The 17,279-nt window shown below is 37.4% G+C and overlaps 1 protein-coding gene across 4 annotated transcripts in view; it reads right to left on the bottom strand.

Moving 5' to 3' along the window:
- The window catches only part of LOC129746201 (uncharacterized), a 380,075-nt gene that overhangs the window by 58,720 nt on the left and 304,076 nt on the right, over positions 1-17,279 (bottom strand). For all 4 annotated transcript variants that reach the window (XM_055739753.1, XM_055739756.1, XM_055739755.1 and 1 more), the window contains exon 9: positions 7,876-8,423. In XM_055739753.1, the coding sequence (XP_055595728.1) occupies positions 7,876-8,423 (548 nt within the window). The remainder of the gene's footprint in view (positions 1-7,875; positions 8,424-17,279) is intronic.

The raw sequence follows: 17,279 nt of genomic DNA on the forward strand, positions 1-17,279 counted from the left end.
TCTATATAAGTAGGGGAAAGACAGCATCGGAAATTCTTTTTTGTTGTTTATCTCAAAAGCCCTATGGAAGCAGCTGGAATCGTGTTGGCGATAGAAGTTTATGTAACCACGGTCTATGAATAAAAAATCTATTCCGTTGAAAAGCCAGCGAAAAAAGGTAAGCAAAATAAAAACCAAACCGAAGGTCAAGACAAAAGTGTCTTCAGTTTGTTCTCGCCTTTTGCCAATGCATGGGGAGAAAAATCTGGTATCCCGAACCCCCAAGTACTGATGATGCTTGAATTATTTAGCGATTCTAGCTCTGGGTTGGAGTTTTCGCATTTTTCAAGCAATTTGTATTTGAAGTTTGCAAGCTTTGCAGCATTGGGGGGAGCGTTTGAATAAGCTTTTGAGTCATGAACTGGAAAGAGGGTTCTTAAGTAATGTTTACAAAGCTTTTGTGCTACACTTGTCTACCTACCTTAAATCGTAAAATTCTTTAGGTTAGCAAAATTTCCAAATATGAAGCATTAAATTTTATGAGTATGTATATATATACATACATCGTGAAACCAATGGGTCAATCATTCCTTGTTTGTTGTGTTGATGTGTTTTGTTCAGTCATGCACGTGTTAAGTACAGGTTCCATTAATTTTGAAAACAAATGTACATATTTGTTCAAATCAAAGCTTCGCTATATCTGTAACAAATCTTGAATCTATTCCGTTATGTGGAATCAGATATGCCAATGTGCCTTTTTTTCAGAATTGGCCTGATTTTTGAAGGTCCATCCTGATAATCTGATAAACCTCGTTTTTTCGCAACTTGATTTTTTTAAAGCCTGATTTTTTTAAGTTTTCACACAAATTTGTACATATTCATTAGACTGGCCCATAACAAAAAAAAAATTATATTCCATGCGGTACCCCCTAGATTGGTGCATTTAAGTGAAAAAATGACTCTCTGAAAGTTTCAGGTCATTATGCAAAAGCACGAGCTGGCGCAGAGGACTTGAAATTTGCATGGAGATTTTCGGCAAAATGTATGAAAAATCGACATTCTTTCACTCCTGGTGTTTTAAAATATGTTACCAGTATGCTAGAAAGCTCAGAATTTCAGGAATTGTAGTTCAAACAATGACAAACAAGCTTGTAGGAGATTGTGACGCGATACAAGTTGACTGTGATGAGTAATTTGCAATTTAATGTCTGATTTTTTTCGCATTTCTTTCATATATCGTGAACGGTTTATGGACTAATAATCGCACTAACTAGATCACATCGTCACACAATGAGAATAACAAATAGAAAGTTTATGACTTTTCTTTCAACTTTTTGCAAAGATATTTGTTATAAAATAAGCTAAAACTTTGCCTAGGACACAAACTTTCAATCTGCTATCCTCATTGTGTGACAAAGCGATCAAGTTAGTACGAATAATCCACCTTTAAACCGTTCACGATATATCGATGAAATGCGAAAAAAATCACACATTCAATTGCAAATTACTCATCACAGTCAACTTGTATCGCGTTACAATCTTCTACAAACTTGTTTGTCATTGTTTGAACTACAATTCCTGAAATTCTGAGCTTTCTAGCATACTGGAAACATATTTTAGAACTCAAAGAGTGAAAGAATGTCGATTTTTCATACATTTTGCCGAAAATCTCCATACAAATTTCAAGTCATTTGCGCCAGCTCGTGCTTCTGCCAAACGAGCTTAAACTTTCAGAAAGTCATCTTTTCAATTAAATGCTCCAATCTAGGGGCTGCCACGTTGAAATTTTTTTTTGTAAAAATCATCCCATACAAATTTGGGCCAGTCTAATAATCATACAAAACTCAATAGAAATTCAGTGCTTGCTCGTCGTCACTCCAACCTTGAACTGCATTACTTCACAGTTGACACTCCATTGGCTGGTAAACGGTGGATAATGTGCAACACGAGACTCCATAGTGGTCATATCACCTCTTATTCACAACTCCTATCTCTACCTCTCCGTGGTACCGGTTGGGATGCGAGTAACCTAAGCGGAGATTGGGTACCCAACCGCGGTGGATGCTTTGGTCGTATGCAGACTGAGAAGGTGGCCGCACGCGTCTGCTCCCCAGGTCAGGGGCGGCGTGCAACAACAAACCGAGCGTCTGTTCTCCAGGTCAGGGGCGCTCAAACAGCGTCTGTCTCGCAGCGAGCGACTGAATTTATGAAATGCGGCTCCCGCCAGCTAAGTCCAAGATGGTAGCCCATCGCGGGGTAGGAACTTTAGGCTAACAACCTACTTCTCCTGAGTCATAAAATTGTTACGGAATCCGAAAGAAATGACCGACCTGCAACTTTGGCGACGACTTTTAGCATGAAAACACGGACAAGAATTGGAACTTGGAACGTTTTAACCCTTGCCCAACAAGGCAAGCTGGCTCAACTTGCTAGAGAAGCTAGCCGCCTCAAGCTTGAAATTCCGGGACTGAGAGAAGTCCGTTGGCCTAACACTGGAGAACACAAGACACAGTCCGGGCAAGTCCTGCTTTACTCTGGCATACGAGGAGAACACGCTACTCGGGAACGAGAAGTTGGTTTCCTGTTAAGCTCGCAGGCCAACGCGGCCCTCATTAGATGGGAACCGATAAACGAAAGAATAATCGTAGCCAGATTTAGAACACGGCTAAGAAACCTTAAAATGATCCAGTGTTATGCGCCAACTGACGTTGCCGACTTGCAGGAGAAAGAGCAGTTTTACAGTCAACTGAACAGCGTGGTAGACAAAATTCCGAAAGGTGACATTCAAATCCATTTGGGCGACTTCAACGCAAAGATTGGCTCCAAAAATCAAGACCTTGAGCGCATCATGGGGCGCCATGGCCTAGGACAGATGAGCGAAAACGGAGAGCTGTTTGTAGAATTTTGTGGCAACAACAACATGGTGATCGGAGGATCGCTCTTCCCCCATCGACCAGCACATAAGGTCACTTGGGTATCCCGAGATGGCCGAACAGAAAATCAAATTGACCACATCTGCATCAGCCTAAAATGGAGAAGGAGCCTTCTTGATGTCTGCAACAAACGAAGCGCAGACATTGCATCTGACCATCACTTCGACCTTGGTGAGATACGACTGAGAGTCCCGCGTGTCCAGCGGCGAGAGGAGAAAGTCGGATTTCGATACGACGTACGCCGTTTGGAGAATCCAGAGGTGAAAAGGGCATACGTTGAAAAGCTAGAATCCCGAGTCTCGTTACTGCTGACAGATGGAACAGTCGAAGAACAGTGGTGTGGAATCAAGAGTGTCTTTATCACGACGAGCAATGGTACTCTCGGTAAAGTTTGTGGACGAGGAAGTGAATGGATGTCGGATGAAACCTGAAGATGGGCGATGATCGGAGAAAGACAAAAGTCGGAATTGAGCAGGCATGTACCGGGTCAGCCAAAGCAGCCGCCCGCTTGCGTTATGCGGAGCTGGAAAAGGCAGTTAAACGAGCTTGTAGACGAGACAAGAGAGCCTGGACAAACTCCCTAGTCGAAGAGGGAAAAAGAACCACCACCATTGGAGATATCCGATTATTTACTTTATGACATTTCTCGCCGCCTTAGTGGTGCAAGGACTAATGCAAGAATGCCGCTGAAATACCGAGCAGGTCAGCTGTTGACAGATCGAAGCGTTGGACTGAGCATTTTGAACAAATAGCGATAGCCAACAGAAACCGCACCTCGAATCGCCAACAGTGAGTCGCATTAATGGCGTCAACTCGGAAGCGCTCTCGCTGGCTGAAGAAGAAACGGCAATCAAAGACATAAAGTCTTACAAAGCGCCTGGAATCGATTGCATTCCTGCTGAGATGCTCAAAGCCGACCCTGCCTTGTCGGCACAAATGCTGCACCGTCTTTTCGCTGACATTTGGGATACTGCAACATTCCCGGCCGACTGGGTGCAGGGCATCCTTGTAAAGGTCACGAAGAAAGGAAACCTCACCGATAACTGGCTTGGCATAACTTTGATCTGTATAACTCTCAAAGTACTCTGCAAAGTGTTCCTGAACAGCATCCAGGAGAAAATCGACGCTACACTCCGGAGCGTACACAAGCTGGATTCCGATCTGAACGATCATGTGTTAACCAGGACTCTCTTCTGCCGGTGTTCGTTGATTTCAAAAAAGCATTTGACCAACTGACCCACGAAAACATGTGGGCGGCTCTAAGGTGACGAGGAATCCCAGAGAAACTAGTCCATCTCATCGAAGCACAGTAGCAGGCATTTTCGTGCGAGGTCCTGCACAACGGTGTCTTGTCTGATCCAATCCCGGTAACTGCTGGAGTGAGACAAGGATGTATTCTATCACTGCTGCTTTTCTCATTGTAATGGATGATATCTTGACTGGATCGATTGACTGTAGACCAATCCGAGGATTTCCGTGGAATCCTTCGACAATGGAGTAGCTAGATGACCTTGACCTCACTGACCTGGCTGACGATATTGTTTTGCTCGCCCAAACACAACCGGATATGCAAAGCAAACTCGACGACCTCAGAATGGGGGTAGGCTTAATAGCGGCACGTTATCCAAACACACGGGAAAATTGTGCCCGAAAGCTCCAAGGCAGCAGGTCTCAAAATCAATGTCGGAAAGACCAAGTCGATGGAAATCAACACAGTAAATCCTTCCAATTTCGTTGTAGCTGGACAACAAATTGAGAAAGTGGAGTGCTTCCAATATCTTAGTTGCCGGATTACGCCTGATGGTGGTACCAAGAAAGACATCGAACCCCGGATAAGAAAAGCCCGATTTGCGTTTGCGAGTCTCCGAAACATCTGGCGGTCACGCCAAATCTCTCTACGAACGAAAATCCGAACCTTCAACTAAAACGTCAAATCCGTGTTGTTGTACGAGTGTGAAACTTGGTGCACGTCGGTGACGTCGCGAAAACTGCAAGTTTTTGTGATTCTCTGCATGCGGAACATCATCCGCGCTCGGTAGCCTGGCAATTGCATCTCAATCGTGCAACTACATCGCCGGTGTCATCAAAAGGCGCTTGCAATCGAGATTCGGGAACGTTATATGAGATGGATTGGGTACACGCTGCGTGTGAAAACGTGATTTGCAGAGAGACACCAGACTGGAATCCAGATGGGCATCCAAGAAAAGGCAGGCCTAGAAGCTCGTGGCGGCGTAGTCTAGCTGCTGAAATCCGCACAGTTGGAACGTTTTGGTATATGATGGAGATGTGTTGGTAGCTACGTTGTCTAGAGGAGAGCGTTGCCGGGGTTCTCGACGATGGCTGCAAGTTGACTGGGAGACCAGGAGATTCGACTGGATATGAGTTCCGTATGCCGGTAGTTAAAACAGTGGAGTGTTCATGAGAATATGGTGCGAGGATGATTGAAGATGTCTGCAAGTTGGCTTCATTTAATGGTGGTGTAGTGGCTGAGTGTGCTCCGGATGAACACATACTAATTAAGTGTTTACCTTGGAGACCAGGAGACTCAACTGGGTCTCTGTTCCGTGATGAATCAGCTGATAGTGGCGAGAGTGGCTGGAAGTGCTGCTTGGCGTGATACGGTGATTGCTACGTAGAGTAATCCGTTCTTTCTTTAGTCATTTTCAACCTCTTCTGGTAGATAGGGCAGACGGTGCTCCAAGCGGTGTGTGCGGTGTTGAGATGATATTCTTCATTGAAGGTTTTCGTGTTGGCAATAGTGCAGTTCGCGCATTTCTGGAAGTCAGCATTGCAGTTTTTTACATCATGCTCCTCTGCGCATATGGGGCAGCATTTTGGGTTTGTGCAGTTGACGGAAACGTGGCCGTATTCTGAGCAATTATAACATCGTCGTACATTAATTTGCTCAGACACTCGGCATCGGTCCCACCCAAGGTTTACAATTTTTATCTTCAATAGTAGTTCGAAGGTTACATGATCTGCTTCTACGATAGCGAACATACGGTCATCTTCTAAAGCGTACTTACCTATTATTACCTATACTTACCTATTATAACTTTTATATGTGAAGTTTCGGTAAGTCTGTTTTGTACCTTGAGTTTTTCGGGTAAATCGTCTTCGGTGATACTCTCAGAGAAACCCGAGATCTTGAGTCGGGGTTTTAAAGCAGTTTGGATCTCAGCAACATACGTGTTTGGGAGCGAATCATTAACCTTTTGCAGCAGCTTATTTGCGGAATTAGTAGAGGCACATCTGATTGATAAATTTCCACTTGGTAGTGAGCGGGCTTCAACAACCTCAAGTTCAATTGGGTCCAAGGTGGACTGAATTTCATCTTTTGTTGTTTTTGGATTCTGAGAGGATTTCGGCTTGATGATGACAGTTTTGGTTATTTTGTCTAAACGGGCAGCTGGTCGGCGAGAGGACCTGGCTGTTTTAGTCTGGGGATTAACTACATTGGTGGGAGTAGCAGGAGTCAGGCTTGGTGAGCGTGCTTGGGTGGTTCGAGTGAGATGTTTGAGCAGACGTTGCTTACCAGATCGAAGCATTCCACTTCTCACTGCCGGAGATCCAGTGGTAGGCGCTTTCTTAGTGTTAGTGGAAGTCTGAGTGGTTCGGGGACCGCGGACAATTTGTGCTAAAGTTGGTTTTGGGGTGGTTGCTGGTGGAGCTGACGGGTGATTGCGAGGAGGCGCCACTTCTAGAGAGACGGATTGCCTTTGCATGTCGCGAGCAAGCCGTTCATAGATCTCAGTGACGATGTTCTGTTTGAGAGCTTCGATCTTACTGTAGAGGTCGGGTAGTGCTGCAATGAATTTCGAACATTTGTTGTTCAAGCCGGTTATCGGAATTTGTTCTTTTCGACATTCTGTGCAGAAGAATTTAAGTGACACATTCTCGCGTAGAGCTATATGGCTGGTAGAGGTGAGACCTGAGCAGTGAACATGAAAGTAATTTCCACATCCACCATAGCAACAGATGCGATCTATCTCAGTGGTCTTTTTGGTGCACGTAGAGCACACAATCGAGCTCATCGTGAGAAGACCGTATTATTCCGGTGACATCTAGTACTTCTAGCTAATCGATCGAAATGATTTTCATTAAAATTCCGATGTTATTTATGATTCAAGCCGTACTGCATCAGTTTTGGGTGAACACGTAATCAGCCTAACGAAGGTATTCGACACTGACGATTAAGGCGCGAAGATTTCACTATTATTTGGATTCTAATACGCGGTATGTAAAAACCATAATATAGATCTAGTATAGACCATATTCATCAGACTAGTATAGATCATATTCATCACAGTGTTTCCCTTTGAACTTTGGCTTAAACAGTTAAAAACGTGATTTTTCCTTATTCACTTTGTTTGCTCAAAATGCGTCTCACTAATTGAGCGGTCTGTTTCATCACTAAAGGGGAGGTGCATTTATAAAACGTTGAAAATTTTATAAGAATTACTGTTTAAGGCAAAAGGCGGTATAAAAGGATTAAGGAAGAATAAGAGTTCATTGTTTGCATAGGAGTATCCTGATCCTATGCCGGCGAAATGAATTATTTCTAATTTTTGGCATTTTAAGACTAGATTAGGCTCTAGGTCCAAAGTCAACTCATCCAATATTTCGCTATCTTGTTCAAAATTTTGAAACCTAACAAAAAAGTTTTGTATGACAAACAAAATCTTGAGACTTCAAGTAATTCAAAGGTGTGAAGAAATCGATTCAGTAGTTCCAGACCCAGAGATATGAGGCTCAAGGTCTGGCGTTCTACTTTTTTTTCCCGGCGGTCGTTAGTGTCACCAAAACACACGTTGGTCCTTTCAGTTTTAATGTATGGTAAACTCGATACTTTTAAACTCGTAAATGGATTACACCAACCGAACCACATTTGAATCAACCTTCACCTATTTCCCAAAATAGCATTTTAGTTTCTGGCTGCAGGAAATGAATCAAATGCACTCACCTGCAGTCGGGGGCCCTACAATGGCGGTGGCCATATCAGGACACGTTCCGGAAATAACCACCGAAGAACCATTTGCGCCGCGGCCTATACTATTATTGTTGATGTTGTTATTGTTGCTGGTGCTGGTACTGGGGAGGCTTCCATTGCTATTGTTTCCATTTTCCAAAGCTTGCAATCCATCAAAAGTCGAACTGTAAGTTTTAAATTCGGTGTATCTGGACGACACAACGGGAACCGAGGGGGGTTGTGTAGGTGGCTGCACCATCGGCTGGATTTGAATCTGCTGAGCATTATTGGCGTTTTGGATGCCGATGCCATTGTTATTATTTACACAGGACGAAGCGTTTACGTTGTTGTTGCTTCCGAAACCGCCGGATTTGGTTTTGTTCAGACTGTTGCTATTGTTTGGTTGTTGCTGTTGCTGGCTCAGGTTAAGGTGTGGTGCTGCTGTCGCTGCTGCTGGGAAACCTCCGGTCGGGGTTGTGATTTTCTTTATGCTTGCCGGAAGTTCTGAGGTAGGTGAACTTAAATCTAATGATAGTCGTGACCTGAAAACGAAACGGGAGAAAAACAGGAGGAAAAAAAAATACAATAACAATAATGATTTGGATGGAACGAGTCGAAATAAAAATTGCCTCTGAATGCTGGTACTCAGCTTGTCTGCTGTGCTATCAATTTTTATGGGCATGGCAAAACTCCCCAACAGGTAATAAATTTAACCTCGAGGGGCAAATGGCTAATTTTCCGTTTTTTCTATCAATTTTTTCTATTCAGGTTCAGGAAGAGGATCAGAAGAAGTGTAAATATAATTTTGATAAGATTTAAAAAATGGTTGGCAATCAAAAATTTAAAAGCTTTTTTTTTGGAAAAATATGAACATATATAGGGGAGGATGGGGATACTTGATCTCCTTTTCTTATTTTCACCATATCTTTTTGGAAAAATTTAGCAACTCGCCGACTTTGACATTTTCTGACAGCTTGTAACTTCAAGTTTCTATGCTCCAAAAATTAGAACGATACTTGAACCCGTTGATGAACTAGAAGCATTTTCGTGGGAGTAAAAAAATTGCGATTTTTCTGAAGTTAGGGGAGACTTGATCCCCTATTGAAGGAGACTTGATCTTTTATTCAGGAAGCCCTAATTTTTGTATAAAAATCAAACAAAACCCCAAGATAGAATGTTAATTGACTATCTTGGTCATGTTTGTTCATATTTCACAATTTATAGCAGACATAAGAAGAAAATTCAATAACTTTGTCTCAACGCTAATAACATTGCATACTTAAAGGCGCTATTTTTTATAATTTAGAGAAAATTGATTATTTTTGCTCTTTCCTTCAGACAATTATTTGATAAATATTAGTTTTTGGATAAATATTAGTAATCTAGTAATCAGCAATCATATCGATCAATTCAGAAGAAGAATATGCCGTTTGGAAGGGGGATCAATTGTACCCTACTCTAGGGGATCAATTATACCCATAATCAACATTTTAGAAAACTTTTTCTGAAAAAAGTTGAGATTTTTCCATAACTTTGAAAATATGGCATTATGAAGTTCATTTTACGCTCGAACGATTGATACAATGGAACAAATATTTTTTCATAATTTTCCCATGTAAGGAACATTTTGAAGGGATGAAAAAAAGATCTTCAAGTTACATTTTGTGAAATTTTTCAAACAAAGATCAATTACTCAAAAAATTATTTTGTTAAAATTTTTTAAACTACAAGCATTGTTATTTTGCTCATTTCGGCACATTTTTCTAGATCATTTGATCTTTGTAAGACATTCCAGTTTCGAGATATAGCTAAGGAATCAAGTATCCCCAGGGATCAAGTATCCTCATTCTCCCCTACAGTTGCGTTAAAAAAGCATGAAACCGCTTAAGGCTGCGCACTCTCTCGAAACTTTGACAAGCTGCCATTTCTCGTCCGGTCGATATTTTGTCATAAAATTTTCACACAATTAAGTTCAACTATTTAACTAACGTTCTACAAAATTTGAAGTCTTTACAACGACTGAAAACAAAGATACAGCTCTTCCCAAAAAGGGAAATTTGGAATTGCTTCACTAAATTGGCTGTATCTTTGGTGGTTTTAATTGAAAAACCATGAAATTTGGTACAAAAATGTAAAAATGTTCTAGCTAGTACCTGGCTAGTTTCGTTAAAATCGATCTACGCGATAAAAAATTGTGCTGGTTTGAAAATGAGGTTCGTTACTGTCCAACAGGCGATTTCTTTCTTTTTTGGACGGATGTTTGTATACAAAACATGTTTATCAATGTTTTTTGCTTTATTCTTTCACAAAATCAAAATTTATTACAAAGAATGATGTAAACTGATAGAAACTTCATTCCTTCTTTGTTTAGAAATAAAAAAAATGTTCCATGATAATTTGTATTGAAACAAAAGAACGAGTATAATATTCGCTTCAATTGTGTATCAAATTTGTTTATCACCAGGGTTGGAAAACAGAAGAAAAAATAAAAAAGGCGCTCAAATGTCAAATTGATCTGATTAAATCACCGACCAGTGAGCAGGCATCAAATATTGTTTCATTAAAATGATCATTCTTAAAACTTTTTTTTAAGTCGTTGAGAGAGTTTTGCATTGGATAAGTTTACAGGTTTCACCAAACTGAGCATGCCATGCATCTATGAAACAACAGCTTTGTTGATTTAGTTTGGTTCTGGCACAAATTTTTATCATAAACGATTACAATTTTTTTTTCAAAAATTGCTCATTTTTTGTCGAAATGTAAAAAATTTCTATTTGCCTGACCTAGGTTTATCATTATTTTTAACAGGTCATTTTCTAAAACTCTGTTCTTCTCATTTTGAGCTCTATCGAAACATTTTTTATTTCAAAACAAAGCACGAATGACATTTCTTTCAATTTACAACATTCTTTGCGATAAATTATGATTTTGTGAAATAAATAAACCAAGAAAAAATTGATAAAGAAGTTTTCCATACAAACATCCGTCCAAAAAAGAATGAAATCGCCTTTTGAACAATAATAAACGTCATTCTCAAACCAGCACAATTTTTTATCGCGTTCATCGATTTTGACGAAACTTGGCCAGATACTAGATCAAACATTTTTACATCTTTGGATCAAATTTCAAGATTTTTCAATGAAAACCACCAGAGATACAAGCAGGGTTAGATGCAACATTTGTATACCACAACACTCATTCAATTTTTATTTCAAAATACTGTAATAAAGTTATCATTGAATGATAAAAAATTGATGATGACATAGTTTTCAACATCGTGTAAGAGTTTTTTATAGTTTTTGATTGTCATGAAAAATTTAAAAAATCGAGCAATAAATGTTCAAATTTTAACATTTTTCGATGCCGTAAAAAACTTTACCTATTATGACGGATTGGCTTAATGATATCACCTACAAACTTTATATTGCTTTCATTATCCTATACGAACACTGTTGGTGTATAAATATTTTTCCGACAATCACCAAATTTTTTTAAACAAACATTTTTATAATTCAGTTAGCTGTCTGGGGCAAAATGCAACAAAATGCAAATCAGAACTAAATCTCATAAATCGCGTTTCCATATGGGATGTGATTGTTTTGCATTATGCGTTTGTTAATTTTTAAATTTCATCCATCCTAAGAATTATTTTAATGATTTAAGCTAAAATAATATTTTGTAGTATTTTTTACCCCTAAATGTATGCAGCAGATTAACACTTTTTTCTTAAGAAAATTTTTGACAGAAAAAATGAAACATTTTTATTCGAACAAAACCAAAAATTACTGCAATGTGTGCATTATGCGTTATGACATCACAAATGTATAAAATACTGTAAATTTTCAAACGATTTCATTTGATTTTTCATAAATTACAGAGTTTGTTGCAACTTACCCCTTTTTCTTAGTAGGGTGAAAATCGCATGTTTTTGTGAATTTAAAAATAACTGGTAAAACCAATAATTTTTCTGACTACGTCAGTTTGGTGTCCCATCAACCTTAAAACTTTTGATGTACAAGAGGTATGATTATCTGTAATCATTAAGATTTTAGAAGCCATTGAAGTTGAAAAGTGTTGCATGTTGCCCCAGTTGATGGTAATTCCAAATTTCCCTTTTTTACAGGAATAGCTGTTTCCAGTCATTGTAAAGACTTCAAATTTTGCAGAGCGTTAGTTGGCTAGTTGAACTAGGATGTGTGAAAGTTTCATGAAAAAATAACAAATGAGAAAGAAATGGCAGCTTGTCAAAGTTGGATGAGAGTGCGCAGCCTCACGCGATTTCAATCTGAACGCAACTGTATATTTTCATAATTTTCTATTTTTGCTTTCCCAGTTTAGAATATGTACACTGTGTCAAAAAATTGTCCGTACAGCAGGTACCTTGAAGTCCAAACAATCAAAAAGTGCACTTTTTCAGTCAATAAAAATACTACAATTACATCATTCGATGCAGAAACTAGTCCTTTTTGTAGATCAGTATTAAAAATGTTTATGAATTAAACCTTAAAAATAATACAATTCATTTAGTATAGAAAGTCCCAAAAACGACATCAAAAAATTGTCCGTACACTGAGGCCTTTGTCAAATATTAGTCAAGTAAACAGTTATGTGTCAGTCTGTCGAACGCAGAAACGTGAATTGAATCTCAGCGAAGACAATTTCCAGTAGTCTGAGCGATAAATACGGTAAAATGAACTTTATCTAGCATAAATCAGTAGATTTCAACAATTTGTGGATTAAGTTAACAGGAAAATGTTTGCTCCTCACAAAAAAAAATACCCGTTAACATCCGGAAACTGATTGTTGACCTGAAGAATGACGGTAAATGCTTGTCCGAAATTTATTTATTTACTTGTCTTCGAATTACGCATAGAATAGTAAAACGGCCATGATCGTCGGTTCAGTATGTCCTTCAGAACTTTAAGAAGACTAACTCCCTGGAGACTAATCGTATAAGCTGATGGTTGGTTTCAGGCGCGGTCCTATGGGGGGGGTGATCGGGGTGATCACCCCCCCCCCAAGCGGCAAAAAACCGTTACAAAATACCCGTAAATGCTCGAATTTCTATAAAAACTTTGAACTTTCCCTAGTAGATGTGCTATTCAATTTTCAAAAATTTTCCACTCCGTGGGGGGTTTAATCAACAAAAAAGTTTGTTTATCACAAGAGCTCAAAATTGAAGAAAAGTGGGTCTACCAAACTCAAGCAGCTGTAACTTGCAATTCCCTGGACCGAATTATACCAATCAACTTCTGTTGAATTATTTAGAGTGTTGACTTTGAATTTGCTAACCATTTATCTACTTAGCATTTGAGCTAGGTAATGAAATGTAGGGACATTTTTTTAATTGTCACTACTATCCCTCATACATATGCCTAAACTTACATGGGCAAATTGTGATAAATTTTGTATTTGTTTCAAAATCTGAGCTTCTTAATTCTGCATTATGTTTTGAATTTTAATGGAATGACAAATTTTGAAAAGTCAATTAGGGGAGTGAATATTGTTGTAACACTGAAATACTTGAATATTTTTTTGTCTGACCTCATACATTGAATGCCTTTACTAAGCAGTTTCTTTTTTATTCGGTCAGATAGAAACAAAATAATAAAAATATAACTATATACATATGTACAGAATCATAAGATTGGCCATTTTCTTTAATTTTCAGAAATTACTGTCATGTTTAATAAATTTACAGGTCTTGGTCATTCTAAGAAGAGAAAAAATCTTTCTGTTTGACACAAATATTACACAACATAAATTACATTGTAATATACAACATGTTGAGGCCGCATGAAATCCATTTTCAAGGAAGATTCGGCAACGGAAAGTTCCTCATTAGGATTTTTCTTTGTAGTTTAAAATATTTAAAAAAAACCGAAGGAATCAGGACAAAATATGATAATATAACTTTACTTCATGAATAAAAAGCTAAGACGAATCTAAAATTCAAATATAAATAAGAATTTTAAATTCTGTATTTTTTTTCTTTTGTTTACAGTTTGTTTATTGACAATTTTAAATATTTACAAAGTGATGTCTAACTCATTCCAAAATCCAATGCAGTACTATCCTCACTTGCGTTTACAAGGAATTAGATTCCAAATAACAATTAAATTTTTGAATCACAGTAAAGATTCTCTTGCGCCAATTCATCTTTCCCTCGATTTAACATCATTCAATATGAATTTTAAAACTTCAAACTAACTTTTGACTTATACTGCTGGATTTCAAGATCTACACCAATTAAATCGACGAAACTACTATTAGTTCATCCACATAAATATTTTGAAATTTCAAGTTAAAATCCAGTTTAAGGTTTGATACACTACATCTGAAAGTATGACTATTTCAATTGCTATTGATAAAAACTCTTCACCAAAATCACTCCTTCATTCCATGTTTTTAATTATAAATCAATATTATTTCAAGAGTTTGGAATTATGAACAGGAAAACGATTTTTCATATTCTTTATAACTTATTTGTTGCTATTTCATTTGTTTCAGTACAACTGAAATTGAAAATTTTGTATTATAATCTGAAATTCAAGAACAAATCTATATATATATAAAAATGAATTTCTGTCTGTCTGTCTGTCTGTCTGTCTGTTCCCTATAGACTCGGAAACTACTGAACCGATTTGCGTGAAACTTGGCAGGTGGGAGTATTGAAGGCCGGGGAAGGTTCCTATCATGGTTGGCTTCTTTACAATTTTTCGCATTACTCGAGAACTAATCAAACAAATGGAAACAACTTTGGCATGGGAAAGCTTTGGCATGGGAAAGCTTTGGCATGGATACGTAAAATGGTTATAAGCTTATTTGAGACTTCTTTCTCCTTCAATTGAGAATGCAGTTAGGGAAGACGGAAGCTCATATATGTATGTATGATTGTTTTGCATAAACCAAAAACTTATCTAACAAATGGAACAATCATTCAATTTAGCAACTGGGGATGAATTTGGCATAGGAGTGTATTTGAATACACGGAATGTTCAATCTTGATCCCCTTCTTCCAGGTAGAGGATAGGTAGAAAGAGCGCCTCCGATACAAATTTTATAGCATAACTCGACAACTAATAAATCAATCGAAACCAAATTTGGCATGAGAGGGTATTCGAGCTCAAGCTATGTTTTTTCCGGTAGTTTAGCATCACTGCCACAAATCTGTGGAACGATATAGAGGGAAAAGAGGGCATTGATAAAATTTGTTTAATATTTCGATAACTTATCGAGAAAATAAGATTCAATTATCAAGCAAATTTGTGTACAAGCAATGTTTCTTCGATGGTTTGAAAAACTCTCCTCCAGAGATATACAGTAGGAAGAGGGACACCAATTTTTTGAATAACTCGAGAACTTATCGAGAATGGGGCCATATATGACGTGGGATCGTATTTGTATACAAGAAGTGTTTTTCTGATGTTATGAGACCCACCTTCCTTCAATTAGGGATATAGGAATGGGGGTAATTTGTATGATAATTCGAGAACGAATAGGTAAAATAAATGTCCCATGATGTTATTTTGACAAAGTTTCATATTTATATAAAAATATAAAAAAATATTTTGGCATAAGTTATAAACTTAATAAGCAAAGAAATTCAGAGTCATAAAAAGGATTAAAACACGGATTTAAAAAAATAATTAAGATTTCAAAATTACAAAATTTGCAAATTCATTTAAAAAAAAATTAAAAATATTGAAATTGAACCTAAAATTTTGTGAAAATAAATAACAAGTTGAAAAAATAGGTACCACAAGTTTCAAAAATTTTTGGAAGGTGTAGCAAAGCACACCGGGTCAGCTGGTCAATTATAAAATTAAGTTCTAGAAGCTTAATACTTCAGTATCTGATTTTAAAAATCTTTTTTTAAACTAAATTTATTTTTAGAGTGTTGATTTTTTATATTGAGAATTTGAAAAATCAAAACCAGAACTTTGAACGATGATTGTATTTCCAAATTGAAAAAAATATTACGAATTTTACAAATTTATTACTATTACTATTCAGTAAATTTCTCCAATGAAAAATTTAATTACCGATAAACAATTTGAAATTCAGAGCAATAATTAACTGAAACTTACTTCAAAACTATACTTTTTGTTTGGCCTAGTACTAATATCACTAGTTTACAAAGTTTAAAAAAAATCGTGAACTTGATTAACTGACCAACATTTTTAATGTAAAATCGGGCGCTGAATTCGAAAATGAAATTCAAAAAAATCTCAGTAGAACCGTTTTTGAGCTATGCTCCAAATATGAAATTTCGAAAAAATTAAAAAAGTTCTTGTACTTAGATTAAAATATCTCGGACGGCATAACAGTAATTTGAAATCCTTTTTTTGCATATTAAAGGTGATGAGGTTTTCTATCGATCATCTGAACTCTGTTTTTGCGTTTGACCAACAGTATTGTTGATATTAGTGACTTTATGAGACAAAAAATTATAAAAAACGCATTTTTTTAGAGAAAAATTTGTTTCAACGAAGGTTTTAGACTCGATGGTAGCATTTAAAAAATCTGATTTTCTTTTGCGCTTGAATGTCAATTTAAAACAAAGATTTCAAGTGGTTATTTATCAAAATCGGTTGAAAATTGAAGAAGTTATGGCTACTTTACCATAACTGAAAATTTTGGAGTTTTTAATAATTTAACGAACCGCAGTACACTTATCATAGTATAGGAAGAATGAAACATGATAAATCTCACTCGCTCCAAGTCAAAATTATTTATTAGCTTACCAGAAGGTCACATGCCAAGTTTCAGGAAGATTTGACCATAGGGAGGGGTTGCTTAAGTCTCAAACGTCAATTAAATTTTGAGGTATTTTGCTCGGAACTAACGAAAAATACTGGTTTTTCATCAATAACTTTTTTCGTTCCTAGCTGATTGTTTTTTATGGTTGATTTTCTTAAAGCCTAAATAAAGACAAATATTTCACCTGAAGACTGTAACTCGATTGGATTTGAAACAGAAAAGTTATTGCGGTTCAAAGGCCGCAAATTTTGTCCAACACGCAATGAGTACTTTTTACCCATTGCGTTTTATACGACAATTTTTGACCAAAATACAATCTTTGAACCGCAATAACTTTTCTGTTTCAAATCCAATCGAGTTACAGTCTTCAGGTGAAATATTTGTCTCAACTTAGGCTTTAAGAAAATCAACCATAAAAAACAATCAGCTAGGGATGAAGAAAGTTATTGATGAAAACCAGTATTTTTCGTTCCTTCCGAGCAAAATACCTCAAAATTTAATTGACGTTTGAGACTTAAGCAACCCCTCCCTATGGTCAGATCTTCCTGAAACTTGGCATGTGACCTTCTGGTAAGCTAATAAATAATTTTGACTTGGAGCGAGTGAGATTTATCATGTTTCATTCTTCCTATACT

Source organism: Uranotaenia lowii, chromosome 2 (assembly GCF_029784155.1).
Source record: "Uranotaenia lowii strain MFRU-FL chromosome 2, ASM2978415v1, whole genome shotgun sequence".
NCBI classification, from domain to species: Eukaryota; Metazoa; Arthropoda; class Insecta; order Diptera; family Culicidae; genus Uranotaenia; species Uranotaenia lowii.